At 38.4% G+C, this 19,693-nt stretch overlaps 1 protein-coding gene across 2 annotated transcripts in view; it reads right to left on the bottom strand.

The window, feature by feature from the left end:
• Positions 1-11,294: 11,294 nt before the first annotated feature.
• pappab (pregnancy-associated plasma protein A, pappalysin 1b) overlaps positions 11,295-19,693 on the bottom strand; it is a 155,951-nt gene continuing 147,552 nt past the window's right edge. For both annotated transcript variants that reach the window (XM_035380451.1, XM_035380450.1), the window contains exon 22: positions 11,295-15,876. In XM_035380451.1, coding sequence (XP_035236342.1) covers positions 15,772-15,876 — 105 coding nt within the window. In that variant the 3' untranslated portion in view covers positions 11,295-15,771. The remainder of the gene's footprint in view (positions 15,877-19,693) is intronic.

Below are 19,693 nucleotides of genomic sequence, written 5' to 3' on the forward strand. Positions count from 1 at the left end.
CCCATTGAGCTGCTGTTTCTTTACCCCAAAAATTGAAATAAAATGATCTCAAACAGGGCCACCCCATCTTATGGATCACACCCCCACCCGAGGTCCATAATCACAATCACCAATCTTTCAACTCCAAAATGGGAGGACTATGTATAAAAACAGCTGCAATTCCTACACGGTTCACGCAGTGTTAATGCTCAGCCCAAAGTCCGTGTTAATGCATAGATTAATAACAAACAAAGCTGTGTTCACACACTGCACCACAACTGGGAAGTAAGCGAATGAATGGAATTAAAATGGGTCCTCACCAGGGCATGCCAAGCTACTATCCGTGCCTATCTTTACACAATGACTTAACCATGCTCTTCAACAATATCTCTCCATTTGGCATCCTCCCACCAGCTGCCTGTCCCCTCTCTTCAAGCACCCTAGGGCCATTCTGTGTGGCCCCAGTGACCCTCTGTCTCCAACCCTTGATTGTGGAAAGACTTTCCCCAGTCAGACAGTGAGAAAGGTTGTCTCCCACAAATGTCTCATTTTCAGATTACAGCTTAAAGTTTCTATTAAAGAAAAAAAAACTTTCTCTCCTTTATCTTGAAGATGTTGTGTGTGCACTTTGATGCTGGCACTTATGTGTTTGTAACTGAACTTTGTATATCTCTGGGTCATACAGTATTTATTTGGCATGTGAAATTGACTTTTGTAAGTTGGCTGCAAGCATTTGAAAAATAGATGTTTTATTATGTGTATTTCACTTTATGTACACAAACATAAAGCAGGGGACATGCAAATGCAAGTTAGCGGGTTCTTTACTGAACACTTCATGTCAGACAAATCAAATCAATTGTCACGTCATCATCATCAAATGTTTAATGGGTCCTGCTTCACCAACACCCATCTCTACAGATTATAATTGAATTTAATAATATTGAAGTAATTCTTGATGGTTCCGGTAGTCGAGATCACCTGCGGTAGGAGATTATGCTTTGAAGGAAATTTTTCCTTGGGCTTGGTTCCGATCTTTTATCTGAAAAGTTAGTTACAGGCAATAATAGGAAAGCAAAACTAAGTTTGCTTTGCTATAGTTGCATAACAAAGTATTAATATAATGTGTTTTATGAGTACTTAAGGCTCATTTTTTTAAAGTAATTGCATAAAATGTACAGTAATGATTTACATGTGTGCATGGTACTTCTTTTTTTATTTTTATATAGGATTTCTCCTCCAATCACCCTGTACTGTAGGTGTCTATTTTCATTTAAAATCAGCCTGCCTATCTTCTGTCTATGACCTCCAGAAATGTCACATATCAGTGTAAAAAATATACATTTCATGTCAATGAATGTTCTCTTTTTATATTATGATAACATATTAATGTTACAATATATTGCATTCAAATGCAATACATCCCTAGCAGTCCTACTTTTCTATGTAGGTAAGAATATATTACAATAACAATACATTCCTTCCTTTAATGTGCATTAAATACATGCATCATTGCCATTGTTTTCAGTAAGAGATGATTTCAGTGTTATGGAGACCCAGTAATTTCCTTTAATGCTTAGAATGTTTTCAATGTTCCGCTGCATTTTTTTACACGGATGTTTTTTTTTTCAGCCCCAGGTTTCTGTGTCGCTGGTTTTATTAGCATTCTCTCACGGTTTTGTCAATGTTTGAGGTTTCCAGGGTTGAAATCCTGCACACGGCTTCCCCCAAAGCCATGTGATTTAAACCTGTCAGTGAGGGCACCTTTCCTGTGGGCTGCCCTGGAAACGGGCCTTTGTTTTTACAGTAAGAGAGATCCCAGCGATGTGCGCATGAATCACGGGGCTAATTACTGGTTTAGAGCTGTGCGTAAAGTACAACAAGCCCCATTAGCCGGTGGCCAAGCCCCCTCGGCTTAGCTCCCGCTGAAAAAAACATGCTCTTTTTCCCCCTGCTTTTTTCCACCATAAATATTATTTCATCTCCAGTGCCAGGAGTTTTGCTCCTGTCATGCAACATTAACTGCACTTTAAAAGTCAGTAGCTCGAACCTGTACATGCCAGAGACGCCTCACGGTAAGGTTTAACAGCTTGGTTTCCTCCAAAAACAAATCTCCCTGTTTTAATGGATTAAACCTTTTATTTCTTTCAGTGGCTTGCCAACAAGTGGAGCCGCGTTTCCACAGTCATTTGAAACCTTTCATTATTTATTTCTGTGTCAGGGAACTTTTCACACTACTATCAGCCACACTTATGAACATGACTGTGAATGCGCACAGTATACAGTATGCACTGTACATATTCATTTAATGCTGGCCAACTCACTTATTTACAATATTGAGCCTATTCTTATTCAAATGATATTTAAAATTCATTACTGATGCGGAGAAAATAATCTGAAATCTGAAAGTATATGAGACAGCCCCTCTCAAGTAAATTCATCATTGCTGTGCCAGTCCCATAAATAGCTACATAGATTTAAAAGGCAGTACTGTAGTTTACGTTAAGCCAAAATTATTGATACAAGAACAAAATTATGCATTTTCTCCCTGTTTCACATAAGAAATATCTGACTGTCAACCAAACCATATTTGAACCCACAATTATGTAGCGATTGCTGAATACAGCCAGAGGAAGTCAAGAGGAAGAACAGACAGGGGGAGTTCCTGTTTCCAGTACAGCTAGTTCAAGGCGTGTCATGTACCCATGGTGTGAACCTCCGATACCTTTGGGAGGAAGTGGCGTTTTTGTGCCACCAGCAACTGTTGACTTGGATCTTCCCCCTTTTCAGAGAAATACACACACAGGCCACTTTATTAAGTATACCTAACTAGTATTGCATAGGACCCATGTTTGCTTCGAGAAACAGCCTGAATTCCTTGCAGCATGGTTTGAACAAAGTGCTGGAAACATTCCGTATGGACGTTGGTCCATGCTGACTTAATAGTATCATGCAGTTCCAACATATTTTTCTGCAATGTATTCATGCTGTGAATTTCCCCTTCACCTCATCCCAAAAATTCCCTTTGGATTAAGATCTGGTAATTGTGCAGGACAATGGAGTAAACTGAAGTCACTGTCATGTCTGTGGAGCCAGCTTGAGATGATGTGAACTTTGTGAAATGGTGCATTGCCCTGCTGAAAGTAGGAAAAAGAAAAATGAAATTTGAAAAAGAGTAGACTGTGGCTATGAAGGGATGAACACAGTGAGCATCAATCCTTAGGTATGATGTGGCATTCAAATGATACTGAATTTTTATTAAGGGGCCTAATTGTGTTCCAAGAAAACATTTCCAACACTATTATACCAATACCATTGTTCGCACAATGCAGGATGGATCTATGGATTCATGCTGTTTACACCAAATTCTGAGCCTACCATCTGAGCTTTCGCATCAGAAATCGAGATTCTTCAAACCAGGCAACGTTTTTTTAATCTTCAATTATTCAGTTTAGGTGATCATAAGCCAGCTAAATGTAGCCTAATCCTCCTGTTCTTAAAAAAAAATAAAAAATAAAAGGTTGTTTACATTTGTACGGCCATAAAACACTCAAAAAGTTGCATATTGCACCTTTAAAGCCCCACAAATATTATATATAATTTGAAGGTTAGAAAATTGTAATCTTTCTCAGTAATGTTCCAGTGCTTTAAAGCACTGATAATTAGGATCTGGTAATCTTGGAAAGTCTGAATCTGAATCAGGATGATGCTATCCTGAATTGCTTTGAAATACCGGGACAAAATCTGGCTGAGTTGTCTGATCCTGGATCACAAAATATGGGATTTCAAAATCTGATCGGATCTGATTGAGATAAAACGTTTTGAACTTCTGGGCCCTGCTGATGAACCTTACCCATTTTCAGGTTTGACATGATGTACATTCAGACAGCTGTTATTTGAGCGTTCATGGCCTTTGTATTAGCTTAAAGTCTGCCTGCTCTCCTCTTACCTCTCTTATTAACAAGGTTTCTTCTGCCACAGAGCTGCCACTCACTGGACATTTCTGTTTATCGCTCCATTCTCTGAAAACTCTAGAGACTGTAGTGCAGTGTAGTGAAAATCCCAGGAGGGAAGCTGTTTCTGAGATGCTGGAACCACCACATCAGACACCAACAATCATACCATGGTCAAAGTCACTGTAGGTCGCACATTGTGTCCATTCTTCTGTAATGTTTGGTTGAAAAAAAAACTAAACCTCTTCACAATGTCTGCATGCTTTAAATATTGAGTTGCAGCCATATGATTTTCTGTTTAAAGAACATTTGCTGTACACTATTTGTGTTGAGTACCTAATAAAGTGGCCGTTGAGTGTACAATCTTGCCTGATTTTTCATATATTTCGGGGTCCAAGCAGCGAAGCTGGTGGAACTCTATTGTATCCTTTAGGATTATTAGGGGTCCAAGCAGCGAAGCTGGTGGAACCCTGTTGTATCTGTTAGGATTGTTAGGGGTCCAAGCAGCGAAGATAGTGGAACCCTATTGTATCTGTTAGGATTATTAGGGATCCAAGCAGCAAAGCGTAATCTTAATCAACCGATGCATCTGAATGTGCTCTACAACTTTGCTATTGGGACCACCTATGTCCACCATATAGTTTGCCCGCCATTTTGACTTTTTTTATCTACATCTCAGTCTTACAACATGCCATCTGTGTTACAACATAGTAAAGGCCGTTATGGCAAGTGGCTATTAGACATCCATGGCAACACAACTAACTGTGAACGTCCACTGCAGCCTCAAACATTGCGTGTTGACCGAAAATTTTCTTATCATCGCATTCACTTACGCATTCACTCTGTGGTAAGACGCTGCACTTAACGAAACATTGTCAATGATTTTTCCTAATTTCTTGGAAAATACTATTATTATTGAGGACTTTTGGGCATAGCTAAGCCATATGTTTGCTGATAGACCTATCTGACATCGTTTTCTGGAGCAAAACAGAAGTGGATAGAACTGTATCATTTTGGTTGGTTCTCAAATAGCGGAAACTGGCTTTGTCCACGACGTTTGAAAATTTTGAAAAGCACATAGAGACATATTACGTCAAACATCTTGAGTGATTTGGTTTGCCTGGAACACGCCAAGGAATTGACCCAGTCTGTTTTTGTGTTGATTTTGCCCACGCGCCAAGGTCTTTGCAAACTTCTTCTTCTTCTTCTTTTAATTTCCGGAAGACTAGGCACAGGTAGTGCATTGCTGCAATAGACTGTATAAAAATATACCGGTTAAAAACATATGTATACCAGTTGTTTTGAACCTCCCGCCAGTTAAAAACAACAACGCATTTGGTCTTTGCAAACAGAAATGATGTACGTGTTTATTTGCGTATTGACCAGGGAAGTGAGATCCGATCATAAGTAGTCCTCGAGACGCATGTGGAGACGCATTCTGATGCCAGGTGTGAACTGACATCCGTCTCGACTGAATCTAGACACAATCTGGATATATCTGGATACAAAGTACAGGTCTGAACAGGGCCTAAGTAATCAGACACCTTTGGGTCTACTTTGAAAAACAGGTTTTTCTACAGGGCTTGTAGATTGGCCCAATCAGCACCAAATCGGATACAGAGCCTCAGGGGAACAACCTACATAAATGCAATATAAATGGGCCCAATCGGATAAAAGGTATGGCCGCTGTCAACCGACGAACTTCTCAAACTTCGATGAAGCGCGTCTCTTAGCACAAAATTGGCCATAAGTCATCAATATTTTATACAATCATCATGATATTCAGTAGATATGTTGGGTGAAGGTATATGATCATGAGGGCAAGACCATTTTAAAATCGCTCCATAGGGGGCGCAATAGTGCCAATGCTTGGACCCCTCCCAATGCCGCTTGCAGCTTTAATTACGATTTATTCTTTTTCTTTTTTTGTGAGCAATAGCCTGTGCAAGTTTTTAAAATGGCACGTTTTTGAACTAATGGTTTATTTAGAAATAAAAAAGAATCCTATCATCTCGGCTGTAAAACACTGGTGGTGTTTTAATTTGCTGTAAGATCATGTGAAGAAACAGCATATGTGGTCAACATCTTCAAGTCTGGGGCTGCTGTTTTATATTTATACTGAAGATGATCCTTGGCCTTCAATTAGATATCATGTCTGTTAAAAAACATGTAGCCATTTGCACTAGGCTGAACAAATGAGGAAATATTTCATTCCAACCAGAAATGAGCACAAAAAAGCATGTCTTTCATTTCCACAAGTCCACAACACAACCTCAGCATAGTTTTAACCAGTGTTTTATTTCTAAACAATACATAACAAGAAAATGATCATTGTATTCGTTTTCGCTATCATTGTTTGAGGAACCTTTGAAAATATACAGTACACCAGATGTTTGTTTGTCATAAACCAGAGCACCAAAAAAAGAAAACAGAAAGAAAACACATTATATATATATATATATATATGTGTGTGTGTGTGTGTGTGTGTGTGTGTGTGTGTGTTCAGCTATTAAAATAAAACAGAAAAAAATGAACTGAACATAAAAAACTGATGTAGTGGGTGGTAAGTGCCCAAAACAGCGCATTATGGGATGGACTCAGTGGAGTGGATTCCACCAGGTTAAACAGTGCGTATGGATACCATAACAGTGTAAAAATACAGATCTAACCCTCTGCCTAGACACAAAGCAAGTGAACCATGGGGAGAGTTGACTATGTTTAAGGAGAATTAAAGGTATGCTGTTGGTTGAGTACATTCAGTGCACCTTCAGGCAGAAAAGGGAGGGGGCTGTCCCACTGTAGCAAAAACAACAATCTTCACAAAATCCACACTATTTCGGTATTAGCAGACACAAACTAATGGCAGGTTATACCATAAGTTCTTCATGAAGGTAATGGCCAATGCAGATGCTTCTCAGCAATTAGCCAAATGAAAGTTTAGTCTGTAGTCTGTACAGTCAAAAAGGAATATAAATTAACTCATGAAAAATGTGCTGCTAGAAAAAGTTCAGTCAACCGTTTCTGAATACGAAGAACAAGAATGAGAAATCTCATAACAAAAAAGGGTTTAACAAACTTTGAGAAAAAATCATGATCTCTGCAAGGAATTCATTGTCATCATGATGGATCAAATCATTTTATTTTAAGCCAAACATAAACACATTTTGTTCAGGTAAAAAAAATCACATCATATTAATGCCAAATTGTAAATTGTAGCTCACATTGAAGATCCACAGTCAGTTCAACTGCTGTGCACTTTGGCCTGAACTTCGAATTGTGAGTTTTCGTTACGGACACATTTAACATTAAACCTACAAAAAACAGCAAAGGCACATTGCTGTAAGTAAAAGGAAAAAGCTTGAGTTTTTGTACAAGTGAATGGGGAAAAATATCCCAAATCACAGAGAATGGAACAGCTCTGTAAAGATAAAAGAAAAAATAAGATCACTAAAGGCTTTTACTTCATTATGCATGTGTTCATTATGCAATTATGCACGTCTGCGGTAAATGGTGCAAAGAACATGCGTGTGAAATAGCGGTTAACACTATTTTTGACCTGAAATTTGTTTCACTTTTACATGGGGAAAACTGAAGAGAAACTACAGTCAGAAGGTAATATTTTGTCCGACTGCATGCTTTGAAATTCAGGACTTCACTACATGCAGAGTAGGGTCTATAAAGCTCAACACATTTCACATAACTTTGGCCTCCACATTCCTGTGCTAAAAGATCATCACAAATCCTATATTAAATTACTATTTAAGATTATATCATTGGATAATACAAAATTTATGTTCAGGATACACAACATACTGTTACCCTTCGCTTACTTGTATTAATTCACTCGGAACAATATTGCAAGAATTTTATATGAAACGGGGGAGGTGGGGATGCATATGTTAGTGGGTATGAAGGGAAAGATCACCACAACATTAACACGATGCATAATCACAGACTGGATCTCACCATCACTTTTAGTTGGAAAATGTTGAATAGCCTTCAGAAATGATTTAATAATGGCAATTATAAAAGCTAATGTACGGTGAAAATTCCAAAGTAACAAGCTAAGAAACAGGTGTTTTTAAGTCACACGTTATGCTTGAAGATGCTTTCACAGAAATGTACTTCCAGCATGGCTCAACATTTAGGTTCAGACTTATTTTCTGACCGCGACTCAACATTTAGTTCCAGACCTAGGGCCTCATTTAGAGAACGGACTTACGATCAATTTTGATCTTAAGTATAACTTACGCAGAAAAAATATAAGTAGTTATTTATAAAACTTTACTTTGACGTGGAAATGATCTTATCGCTATGCAAAGTCTAGACTTCACCTAAGTGATTTTCCTGCTGGTTATGTAGGGGTATTGCAGTTTGGGACGCATATGCGTCCAAGCCTGTGGTGAACTTTGCATTAGCTTTATGAACAATTTGATAGGAATTATCAATTAAAGATGTGAGGAATTAATTGCCAGACGCAAGGTGTTTTGAATTAAAAACAGGATGCGATGTTCTATAAATAGTGTGTCAAATTAGAAAAAAGTAACCATGACTGTTCTTGCATAATTGGAAGACATTGAAAACCATGCTTTTAGAAGGGAGAAAGTTTTCAGAGACCGGAATGACTTTTTTGCGCATGATGATCTTCCAAAAAGTTTGCTTTTTTCTTTTGGTCCATGGTTATTCCTGACTAAACCCTCATTTGTGCTAGCATTATTATTACAAGGGGAAATCGCTGATTGTAAGGCACGTTCAGGTGCCGTCAATTTTAAGTTAATTTGAGATTTATAGATCACAGGTGCGTAAGTTACAAATGGGCTTCTTAGAACCTGCATAACCAAAGTTTTTTATGCTCAGTATCTTTTATGAATCGAACGTAAGCACACCGTCGGAAATGAGACTACCCATAGGAAAGCAAAATCCAAGAAGAGATCTCATAGTTGTTTCTTTCATTTCTCCTAGACACAAATGAGCTATTTTTAATACTAAGGTGAGACCAAAGGCTTTTTCTCCTACTTCTCAAATTCAACTCAGGAGAAACAACCACATATAATTTCATTTATGTCTTACTCTGATCAAAACAAGAGATCTCTAAAAGATATTAAATAAGTCTAATTTAGGTCTTCCTGAACATGGGACCATGAGATCAGAGAAAGAGCTCAAAGAAAACTCAGCTATGACTCCTAGAATCTCATGATTCTTCTCATATATGTCTCAGTTTTCTCATAGTGACCTCATGAGAAACAACCGCATCTCAATTCAATATCCAATCGTCTTACTGAAGTCTCAAATTCATCCTCTCATTATCTCATCTTTTCTCCTAAGGGGGTTTTAGAGCAACAATTCAGATTGAAGTGATCTCAAAAAGATGTACAATTGAGATCTTACTACTTTCTCAAGAATTAAAGAAAAGACTATCCTGAGCAAAAGATTTTTCCTCTGGGTAAGTATAAATCTAAGAACATTTTTATAAATGAGGACCCTAGTCTTTGACTGTTTATTACATTGTACAATTACCTGGATAGGCATCTGACATATTTGGTGGAAATAAACCCTTTGCTAACTCTCTTTTTAATGACTCTTTAGTAACTCTGAGCACATGAGCATCAAAAACGCCATTAACGCAAATGTCCAAAGAGCAATAAACCAACACACACCGAAACAATAGAATAAAAAAACCTTTAAAACTTTTTGCAGTTCAAAGCTGTGAGATACCAGGAGTTCTTTGACCACCTTCTTATGTGTGATAACTCAGATATTAATGATTTTATTTAAGTCATTTCCTGGTTGAGGTCTCTCTTGCAGGAATGGTTTCCCATCCCCTATATGTTAAAAGGTAGAAGTTCGACATACTCAGGCCCAGGAGTGGATACTCCTGGCATAAACCATGTGGCTTTTGTAAAAACTTGATTTAAATCACACTGTTCCCATTATAAATGTATAACCTGCATGCTTTTAAATTCAGGATTTTAAAAGCACAGTACAGTCAGTTTTTACCAACTGTAAAATTCCACTGCTCCACATTATTATGTAGTTGTATACAGCAAGATCAAAGGTAAACACTGACATGTATGATAAATGTACAGACTAAGAAGAATTAGAACAACGTGACAAAATTTTTTTATGTCATGAAATATTTCTTATTAATGACCATAATGGAAGTAGTTGCAAAACATCTAAAGACATCTTTTGAATTTGAAATTGAATCTGATGAATGTTTGTGACACAACAATGAGGTAATACTTCATGGGCCTTTGTACAGACATACATCACAAATTAATAAACACTATGTAGGATTACATAACAACATTCATAATTATTCATAGACACTCACAGCAGCTCAATACAACTGATTGGAAACTGTCATAAACATATGACATCATCATGGAACATTGCGTGCTGATATTTGTTTTCCATTGTATGAAATTTATTTGAAGTTCTTGTGTGCTATGATATGATGATAGCTGTATGGCTGTATGTGCACAGAAGTCATGTAGCTTTTGACTCCATGTAATGATATGAATGTGGTTATGAAGCAATTATGTGTGTCAATACAAGACACCATACAGCCAATGGTTAACATCTGTTGTTTTCTCAGACCATCCCTACACAACATTTAAAAGATACTCTTGAACATATTCAAGATACATCTTGAAAACATTAAGAAAAATCACATTTCTTCTGATTCTCTATGCTTGAGGCAAACAAGTAAAAATGTCCACTGCTGTAAAGCAAATATGGTGAAAAATTGCAAACATCTTTAATGCAATGCTATTCTGTAGGGTAATGCCAACACAGGTGCAGCTTTAACTGCATTCCCTCCCATCTGAGCAAACAACTCAGTCCACCCACAGCATACAGCACACTCAATATGGGCCTCTCAAAAGCACACCCACTGGGGCGGGTCCCTCATAAATCCCGCCCACTGGGTGGCAAACCCCTCCCCAACCTTGCTCACCTGGGCCCAGTCCCACAACACCACCTTATACAGGCAGGGCCTCTTCTGAGTCATATGGGGCTCTACATACTGGCGCTCTTGACTTTTACTGACACACTATTCTGACCTTATGAAATGTACATGCAGCAAGAGAGAGGAAAAAGGGAGAGAGAAATGTTTGTGTCTCAGGTTTGGACAACATACTTTTCCATGTATACTTCAGGCATTTTATTTCAGGTTTGTGTGTCTGTGTGTGTGTGTGTGTCTTCGTTTGTGTCTGCCTTCATGTGTCCCACAGTATATGCATATGTATGTGTTATTATGTGTGTGAATGCTTATGTGTGTACAAGTGTAAGTACCCATAGAAATCCCTATGTGTTTGGAACATTAGCATTGATTTAAAAGCAAATGTTTAACTGTAAAAGGTATTGCATCCTGATGTTTTCTTGCAGTAAGGTTAGACCTGTAGTTCATAATGAGAACAGGAAGAAAAAAAGGGAAAATAAAAACAGTTCTGAATTCTGTTCACACCAAATAAGTTTACAATGGCAAAGTAAAAAATAACTTAGATGAACACTGTGTAAATATAAATAAAAATTATGACATTCTCAATAAATAATTCTACTATTTACACCATTATATATTGCTAGGAGACTTAAATTACTAACTATCTAAAAACAGAAGCAGCAAACATTACAGGCATGAGGTACAACAAAAGGGCCCGGTGTTTACAGTAGACTGTTAGCATTGTTCTCCCTCAAAACAATTTTTCCTCTGAAAGTTCATTTGACTCATTTTTCATGGCTTCCAAAATATATGATGTTTTAGAAGAAAAAAAGAAGAAAAAGAAAATTAATGCTGACCAACAAAGAACAATGAGATTCGTGTTTCACAAGAGCAGTCAAGCCACAAGGAGAGCAGCAGGATCACAGCTTGGATTTGGAGGTTTGCTAGATAGCTATGAAAAATTTTCCAAGGGGGAAATAAAAAAAGAATAAAATAAATGAGAGTTGCAAATAGACAAAGACACAAAGAGGTTGACTGGTCCAGCTTGGTCCAGTACTAATGAGTTCAATGAAGTAAGGTACATGGTAATGTTGTGAAACATCTTGAGGAAACAGATTGGCTGTGTGGCTATTGTCCGGGAGTCCTTTATGGATTTAAAATGCAACTGTCAGTCTTTTTGATATACATATACATAAATATATATACGTATCTATTCACGTGTACTGGTAAAAACTGGTATTGTATACTGGTTATAGTTTGTGCACTCCCCTCTCTCTCCCCCATTGGTAATACTCAATTTGAAAGCAGCAGTATTTTTGCATACAATTACATATAGTTTAACAGTATCAACAAAAAAGCACATATTGATTAACTATCACATAATAATACATTTATTTTACCAGAGCTATATGTAAAATAAAAAAACTTATTTAAAAAAAATATATCTACCTTTGTTTTTAATAGCTGTTGTACTATCTTCCCTACTGTCCTTTGCACTGTATGCTCATGCTTGTTTGCTAGTTTATTTGGGAAATGCATTTTTTCTAAGCAGACCATGCAGCTACTGAACGTTGGGCTTATTCTTTCCAAAAAAACACCTCTTACTTTTGATTGTCCCATTTTGGTAGCTGCTATATCCTCAATATCCACGTATTTGTGTATTTGTTCTGACTTAGTATTCTACTCTATAAATTCAGGTGATACGCAACAACAATACAAATGTTAAAAATAATAGCAATCATAATAGCAACAATAATAATATACATATACATATATAATAAAAAATCAAATATAAACATAAAAAAATACCTGTCTGACCATAGCAGCTTTTTTCTAAAGTAGATGGTTTGTTGTTTTGTTCATTCTTTTTTCTTAAATGACTGTACAAAAACAAGTGCAGTAACTGAGGTCAATAATACAAATACTGATTAAATATGGGTACAGTTTGTAAAAAAAATCTAATAAAAACAGCAACAAATAAAAATAAAACACCTTTAAAAGACAAAAAACACATTATCTACCTTATGCCTTCCTCCTATGCACGAAACGACCATTATGCAAATGTTGCATCTAAAGAAAACTACCTTTAAAAAATTTTTTTTTTCAAAACTGCCCAATTCTTCGACGCAACATGATATATATTTTCTTTGAATACATATTTTTTTCCTTTTTCCTGTTCAACTCATTTGGGTCAGTGTGCTTCGCACAGCCTCACTGCCCTGAAGCTGTCGCTGTCAGTGTGACAGCTTCAGACCCACTGTAATAGACTGTTTGTAACAACACAGGTAGCAACCAGGATGAAGCTACAGTTATAACTGGGAAAGAGAACCAGAACGGGAGAGAAGGAGACAGGAGACGGGGGCAGGGAGGGGGATGTCTGTCTTACAGATCGCCGGTTAATTCTTTCTAAATACATTGTCACATGAATCACATTCTGATGCGGATGCTAGGGGATGACTTTGGATTACTTATGTTTGCGTGCAAAAGGAGGGTAATGTGAGTGTTCCAGGAAGATGAATGGAGAAACGGAGAGCAGGACAGAGGGAGTTGTATAACAGTGGTTTTCTACAGGTGGAGATTTTCAGTGTGAGGTTGCAATAATTGGCAGGCTAGATGTTACTGACTTATTTCTGGATGAGAATGCTGTTCACCAATGGAAAATCTCAATGACAAAGAAAAAAAACTATTTGCACTAGTGCATTGCCAGAGCGAGTATTAACACTAATCCTAAGTGAAAGAAACATTAGACCCTGGTCTCTACTGGTCTCTCAGTGGTGGCTGATAGCAGTCAGCTACATTTCTGCCAGAATTATCTATGGCCAGAAATGCTTTGGTAACATGTGTAAAGGATAAAAAATGGTCATGTAAACAAAACTGTTTGTCCTTCACTGATTTCTTTTCATTTAAAAACACACAGAAGGCGAAAACATCTGCAACTGAGGCAAAAAGGGAAATTCTGTGACGGTACTGAGAAGACTACATCCATGTGGCCAAAATTACATTCTCCAACTGTGGTAGAGTTTGACAGCAGAGAGCCTTGTGGGAGACATGACATATTGGGTAATGAGTCTTGTGTAAATCTGAATACACCTGCTATGTCTCCTTTCAAAGCTTGTCCCAAAAACTGTACCTGCTGTGTAGGAACTGAGGACAGACTGCCGATAGTTAAAATGGACATATCGCGTGAGTTTGAGTGTCTGCATATGCATACATGTGTGTGTGTTTGTGTTTGTTTGTGCACACATGTGCATGCATGGAAGAAAGGATGCGTGTTTGTATGCACGTGTGTGTAAAAAGATTTCTGGGACTGGACTTCAGTGTATACACACACAAAATCCACACACATACACACACACCAATCGCATGTGAAATTAAAGGCATTACTTTGTGCGAGTACAGTATAGTAACATGCATTCTCACATAAAAAGCTACTGTACACAGATGTCTCACAGATGGTTAGAGGTAAGCTTTAAGGCAAAATTCTGTCTGACATCACCATCTCCCTTGGAATGGCCCACAGATTTCTGTTTGGCTGTAACGCAAATAGCAGCAAAACTAGCAGCAGCGACAGCCGCACAACACACAACCAATCCAATTTCCTGCCCCTCGTCTTTAGTCTTAATCTATCTACTTTCTGTTCTTTTATATTGGCTATTTATCAGGGGATTTGTGTTGTATTTACCCTCAGCTAATTAGAATGAGGGTCATCTTTCCAGAGCCAATAGTGACCTCTGTCCCCACGCTCATCTGTTGACCACCCCTGAGTCCCTATAAACATTTTCTTGTTGATTGAATATGTAGGATCAGGGTGTCCAATCTTATCCAGAAAGGGCCAGTGTTAAAGCCCAGCACTAACACAGTTGATTTTACTTATCAAGGTCTTGATCGAAGACCATGATTAGTTAATTATTTGAATCAGGCGATGAAAGTGCTGGACTAAAAACAAAAACCTGTATCTACATCAGCATTTTCGGATAAAATTTGACACCTCTGATGGGTTTAACTCAAACTCTCCGTAAAATTTCTCAGCACCTCAACTCGCACCCAGACATTACACCAATACAACCTCTGAGGTCTCCCCTCACCCATACTGCCTTTATCCCCAAAATAAAGAGAACTCAAAACCTTTCCTTCATCTGCTAATACAAAGTGATAAAGAAAGAAGTTAAAACAAGAAATGGAAATGAAAAAAGGAATAACAAGTGAGAGGCGACTCGTGACCTTTAGATGAAGGTCAAAGGTCAGAGCCTCCTTTTTTCTCTCCTCTGTTTTGTGTTAACCTTCTTTTTTCATGGACAAAATATTAATACATAGCCCCTTCATCATAAGAGTACCAAAACTGACAGCTGTTGTCTTCTTTTTCTTTTTGGCATGTTGTTTTATCTCCCTTTCTTTCTCTCAATTTTATTTGTTTCTCCTGTTCTTAAAAAAATAAAGACATTATAGCACAGCCGGCAAAAATGGCTACTAAAGCTTCAGCACAAAACTAGACAATCATGCTATCCAGGCTTTGAGTTGATGTTCGTTTCCATGGCCGGAAAGTCTACCTTGGTTTGCTTGCTGTGGTTTTCTTTTTCTCCCTTTTCACAATAAAAAAAAAAAAAATATTTTGTTTTTCCATATCATTCATTTCATAATTTATTTTGTTGTTGTTGTTGTAGTGTATTCATTCCCACTTTAGTCCCCGTGTTGATTCCTGATGAGGCGGAGAAGGCAGGTTGCGTAAATGTGGGGGTGTGGTATGAGAAAAGGGAGGTACTCCTGTAAGTAGCATGTAGAGGAATGTATGTAGAGGCTGTCCTGATCTGCCCCGCTCTGCCGGGGGGGCAGGGGGTGGGATCTGGAAGCGGGAGGAGTGTGTGTGTGTGTGTGTGGGGGGGGCCGGTGCTGGCCCAGCACTCAGCCCAGGTTACGGTGTCGTCCCCCTTTGATGTTTTCCTGGGCATTGGGATCTCGGCAGGCACAGTCTCCTCGGATGTCACACGACATAGGGAAGGGAATCACCTGGAAGAAAGACACAGCGCCATGTTTCTACAGTCATCTACATACGATCACATGTTCAATCTGTCTGACACAGGAATGGCCATGTTTTTACAGTCATCTACATACGATCACATGCTCAATCTGTCTGACACAAGAATGGCCATGTTTTTACAATCTCCTGAAAAGTATGGTTGCATGTTTCATCTGACGGAAAGAGGAATGGCCATGTTTCTACAGTCAGCCAGTGTTTGTGTTAGGCTGCAGAAATTAGGGCACTTTCCTATTTCAAAAACTTTAATTGTCAGATGAGGCCATATCACTTTGGCAGACATGGATACTGTAAGTAACGCTTAACAAGCTTGTGTGTATGCGTATGTATGTACACTAGATATGTGTTTATACGAATGGGTGTACAATGTGTGTGTGTGTGAGCATGTTCGTACTTGTGAACGTGTGCATACACTATCTGTGCATTTGTGTGTTTTATGTATTCATGTGTGTGCGTGTGTTTGTGGGTGGGTATGTTGCATTCATGTGTGCACATGTGGGTACAGCCCATGGCTTGAGTATGGCTATGTGTGGTTGTACGTGAGTGCACGGGTTTTTGCAGAATGTGTACGTGTGTGCGCGCCCGTGGATGTGTGTGTATGTTTTCTATGTATGCCTGTACATGTGTCTACAATATGTGTGTGAGCTACTCAGTCATAAACTGCCGCTTCCTGCGACCTCTGCACTGTCCTGGCTGGCTTTACATCACTGAGCTGGACTGATTTTCGGTTCAATACTGTCCCAAAGCCTCTCACTTCTGGGTCACCGCACCTTACTCCACTACCCCCACCAAAGAGAGTGTTCAAAATCCTATTGGCCTAAGCTGGTTAAAATGATGTCGCTCCTAAATATGTCCCTCTTAAAAATATTTAAGCTGGAGTTTACATGAGGGCTTTATCTGAGTGTAGGTCTCATCTCTTTCTGTTTACTTTTCTATTGTTTGTCAAGCTATGTTTATGATATGCCATTAAAATGTAAATATTTAAAGAACTGTAACAAATGCACACAGAATCCATATGAACACATCTAATACCCCAAATAATTTTTTTGGCATGGCAATCAAAATTCAAAAGGTGGCGGCACATAGAAATTGCAGCTTAAATTAAAGGGGCGCGATGGCACTGCTGTCCTGCCTTGTGGGAAAATGTACTACCACACAATACGCCCTCCAGTCAGACACAAACAATCCAACATTCATCTGCACACATGCATTCTGACTTGGGTCAACACGACACCTTGCACAAACAAGACTCAAACACAACCCTTTACCCGCAGCCAGACCTCCCCCCCCAAACCCTCACAGCACCCCCCACCCTCTCACTCACCCAGCTGAACGCAGAGCTCCACACACCCCTCCCTTACTTCAACCCTGGGCCTCCTAGCCTCTGATATTTATGCTGAAACTTTGACAATAATAGTATGGTAATTGAAAAGCAAACTTGGAGTGTTTCTGGTTTTCCCTGTTGCAACACTTTCTCTGAATTTTGGTGCATGAATAAAGCTGCACAGTAGACAAGGTTTTCATTGACAATGACATTTTTCACACCCTCGCACATATTATTTTTATTTTCTTAGATTATTCCCTTTCTCATTTTGTAATTTTTTGCATGCATAACTGATATGCGGTACTGTTAAAAGATATTCACACATTTTAATGAATAATAATGAATGACTGATAATTTAAAAAGTAATCATACTATTAAAACCAAGATGGTGTAGAAAGTGACTGCCTGGAGGCTTCCTCTGCTCTTCCACATGTGATCTGAGATGGCTCAGGAACCCCAGGCAATGTGTTGTGGGTTGCTGATCTGTGATCCCCTCCATCGTACCCACCATTCCTAGCCCACACCGGGAGAACCAGGAGAGTTTCCAGTGGCCTGGCCAGTCCGTTGGCCTGGAGAGTCAGGCCAGCATTAAATTAATATGAAATAGGTCATTCAAAGCAAAAGAAACATGGCATAGCCACATCCAGTCAGATCTCCCACCTTTTTGGTGACCAAATGGAATCAGAGCGGTCATATGCACAGAACTCTGTGGTCATACATCACTGAATATGTTTACAACCACATATTATTCCTGTTATTACCCTTATTCCGAATAAGACAATATTCAGAATAAGTTATTGACATGGCTAAAGAGAAATTACCTTCTTTAAATAGTCCTGTTTACATGCAGCCATGCATCTTATTAAACATAAAATGGACAGGTAACCTTATGCCCCTTATGCGCTTTATTTAACTTTCTAAATTTTTTAAAGTTAATTTCTGCCTCCATCCAAAAATTGTGTCTTCCATCCTTGTGCCCTGCAAACGGTTAGCTGTCTGGTTCATATTAAAATGGAATAGGTAGCCAAGTCCAGTGGTTACCAAACTTTTCAGACCCAAGGAACCTTAGTAAATAATTTATACGACACCTGAAACACCTTATACACGTTTTTTAGGGATAAAAAACTGCTTACACAATGAATGTATTGGAAGTCCTGTAAATCTGAATTAAAGACAGAAATCAACATTAAAATATTTTTTGTCAAATATTTTTTTGTCAAAAATAGTCCTATGAGGTACCACTGGAGGAATCTCACAACATCCACTTTGAAAAACCCTGGCCTTGTAACAGGAGTGCTGACCGCAAACAACACCGTCAGGCCATTTGTGTTGTAAACGTTATGAGAATCCCAACTGAGATGGTTATTCTGAATAAGCTGTATACATGTCCCAAATAACACCCCAATAACCTGAATAATATTGGCATATGCCACATGGCAAAATCAGAATATGCCTTATTCAGGATATTTAAACAGAAAATGCTGTTTACATGACCCATATCTTATTCTGGATATTGTCTAATTTGAAATTATATTGGAATTTAAGTGTGCATGTAAACGTAATCAGAGAAATTTCTTTGTCAAAGCCCCACCCCCTTTTGGGGGAAAGCAGTGCCAAGTCCAAACTAACAAGATACAGTATGCCTAAGAGTTGCTGTGCTGCTTTTTGCACTTCTACTAAAGTGAAAACCTCAAAAATCTGATTTTGTTTGCTTCTGAATCAGGAAAAGGATCCAGAAAAAAGAGCTATACCGCTTCAGAAGAGTGGATAAAATGGGCAAACGTTGGGATTCAGCAAGTCCACACACATATGACTGTGGAAGGTCCTTTGCAGAGTTTAATTTGATGTCATGCTTTACCTGAGAAAAAAAATTAAGTAACGTAAGATGGGAGGAAGTAAATTAAGCAAAATTGACCACCGTTAGTGGCTGATGGATAAGTTAACGTTAGCCTGTGTTACTATTTCCACTGCTGAAATGCTGGTGTGCTTCCAGCGATTAGCAGTTTTTCATTTTGTGGGTTGTATAAACTTTGGTAAATATTTGGGATTAAGTAAAACTGACATCCAACTAACTGATCACATAATAGTCCAACCCTGCTTGCCCATATCCCATCAATTACAACCCAACACTTCATTAACTGTTCTGTGTATTACTATGTGTTTCTGTTCTTTAATTTCCCTTTGTCATTTCCCCCTTTGCCAGAAATGACATCAACATGTCAGGCCATTTACAAACAGCAGTAATGATGCTACAGCTGTTTGTTCCAGGAATAGCCAGGAGAATAAAAAAGACAAAATAATTGTGCCATTTAGCTGAATACTGAAGTGTTCATTTAGTTGTAAAATTTGTCCTAACAGGAAAAGCATTAATTATTTATTATCTTTTTCATCCATTTTTCATGAGCTGAAAATGATCTCTGCCAACCCCCCCACCCCCCCCTCGCTATCTGAGAGGATGGACAGTA

This window comes from Anguilla anguilla, chromosome 10 (assembly GCF_013347855.1).
Source record: "Anguilla anguilla isolate fAngAng1 chromosome 10, fAngAng1.pri, whole genome shotgun sequence".
In the NCBI taxonomy this organism is placed as follows: Eukaryota; Metazoa; Chordata; class Actinopteri; order Anguilliformes; family Anguillidae; genus Anguilla; species Anguilla anguilla.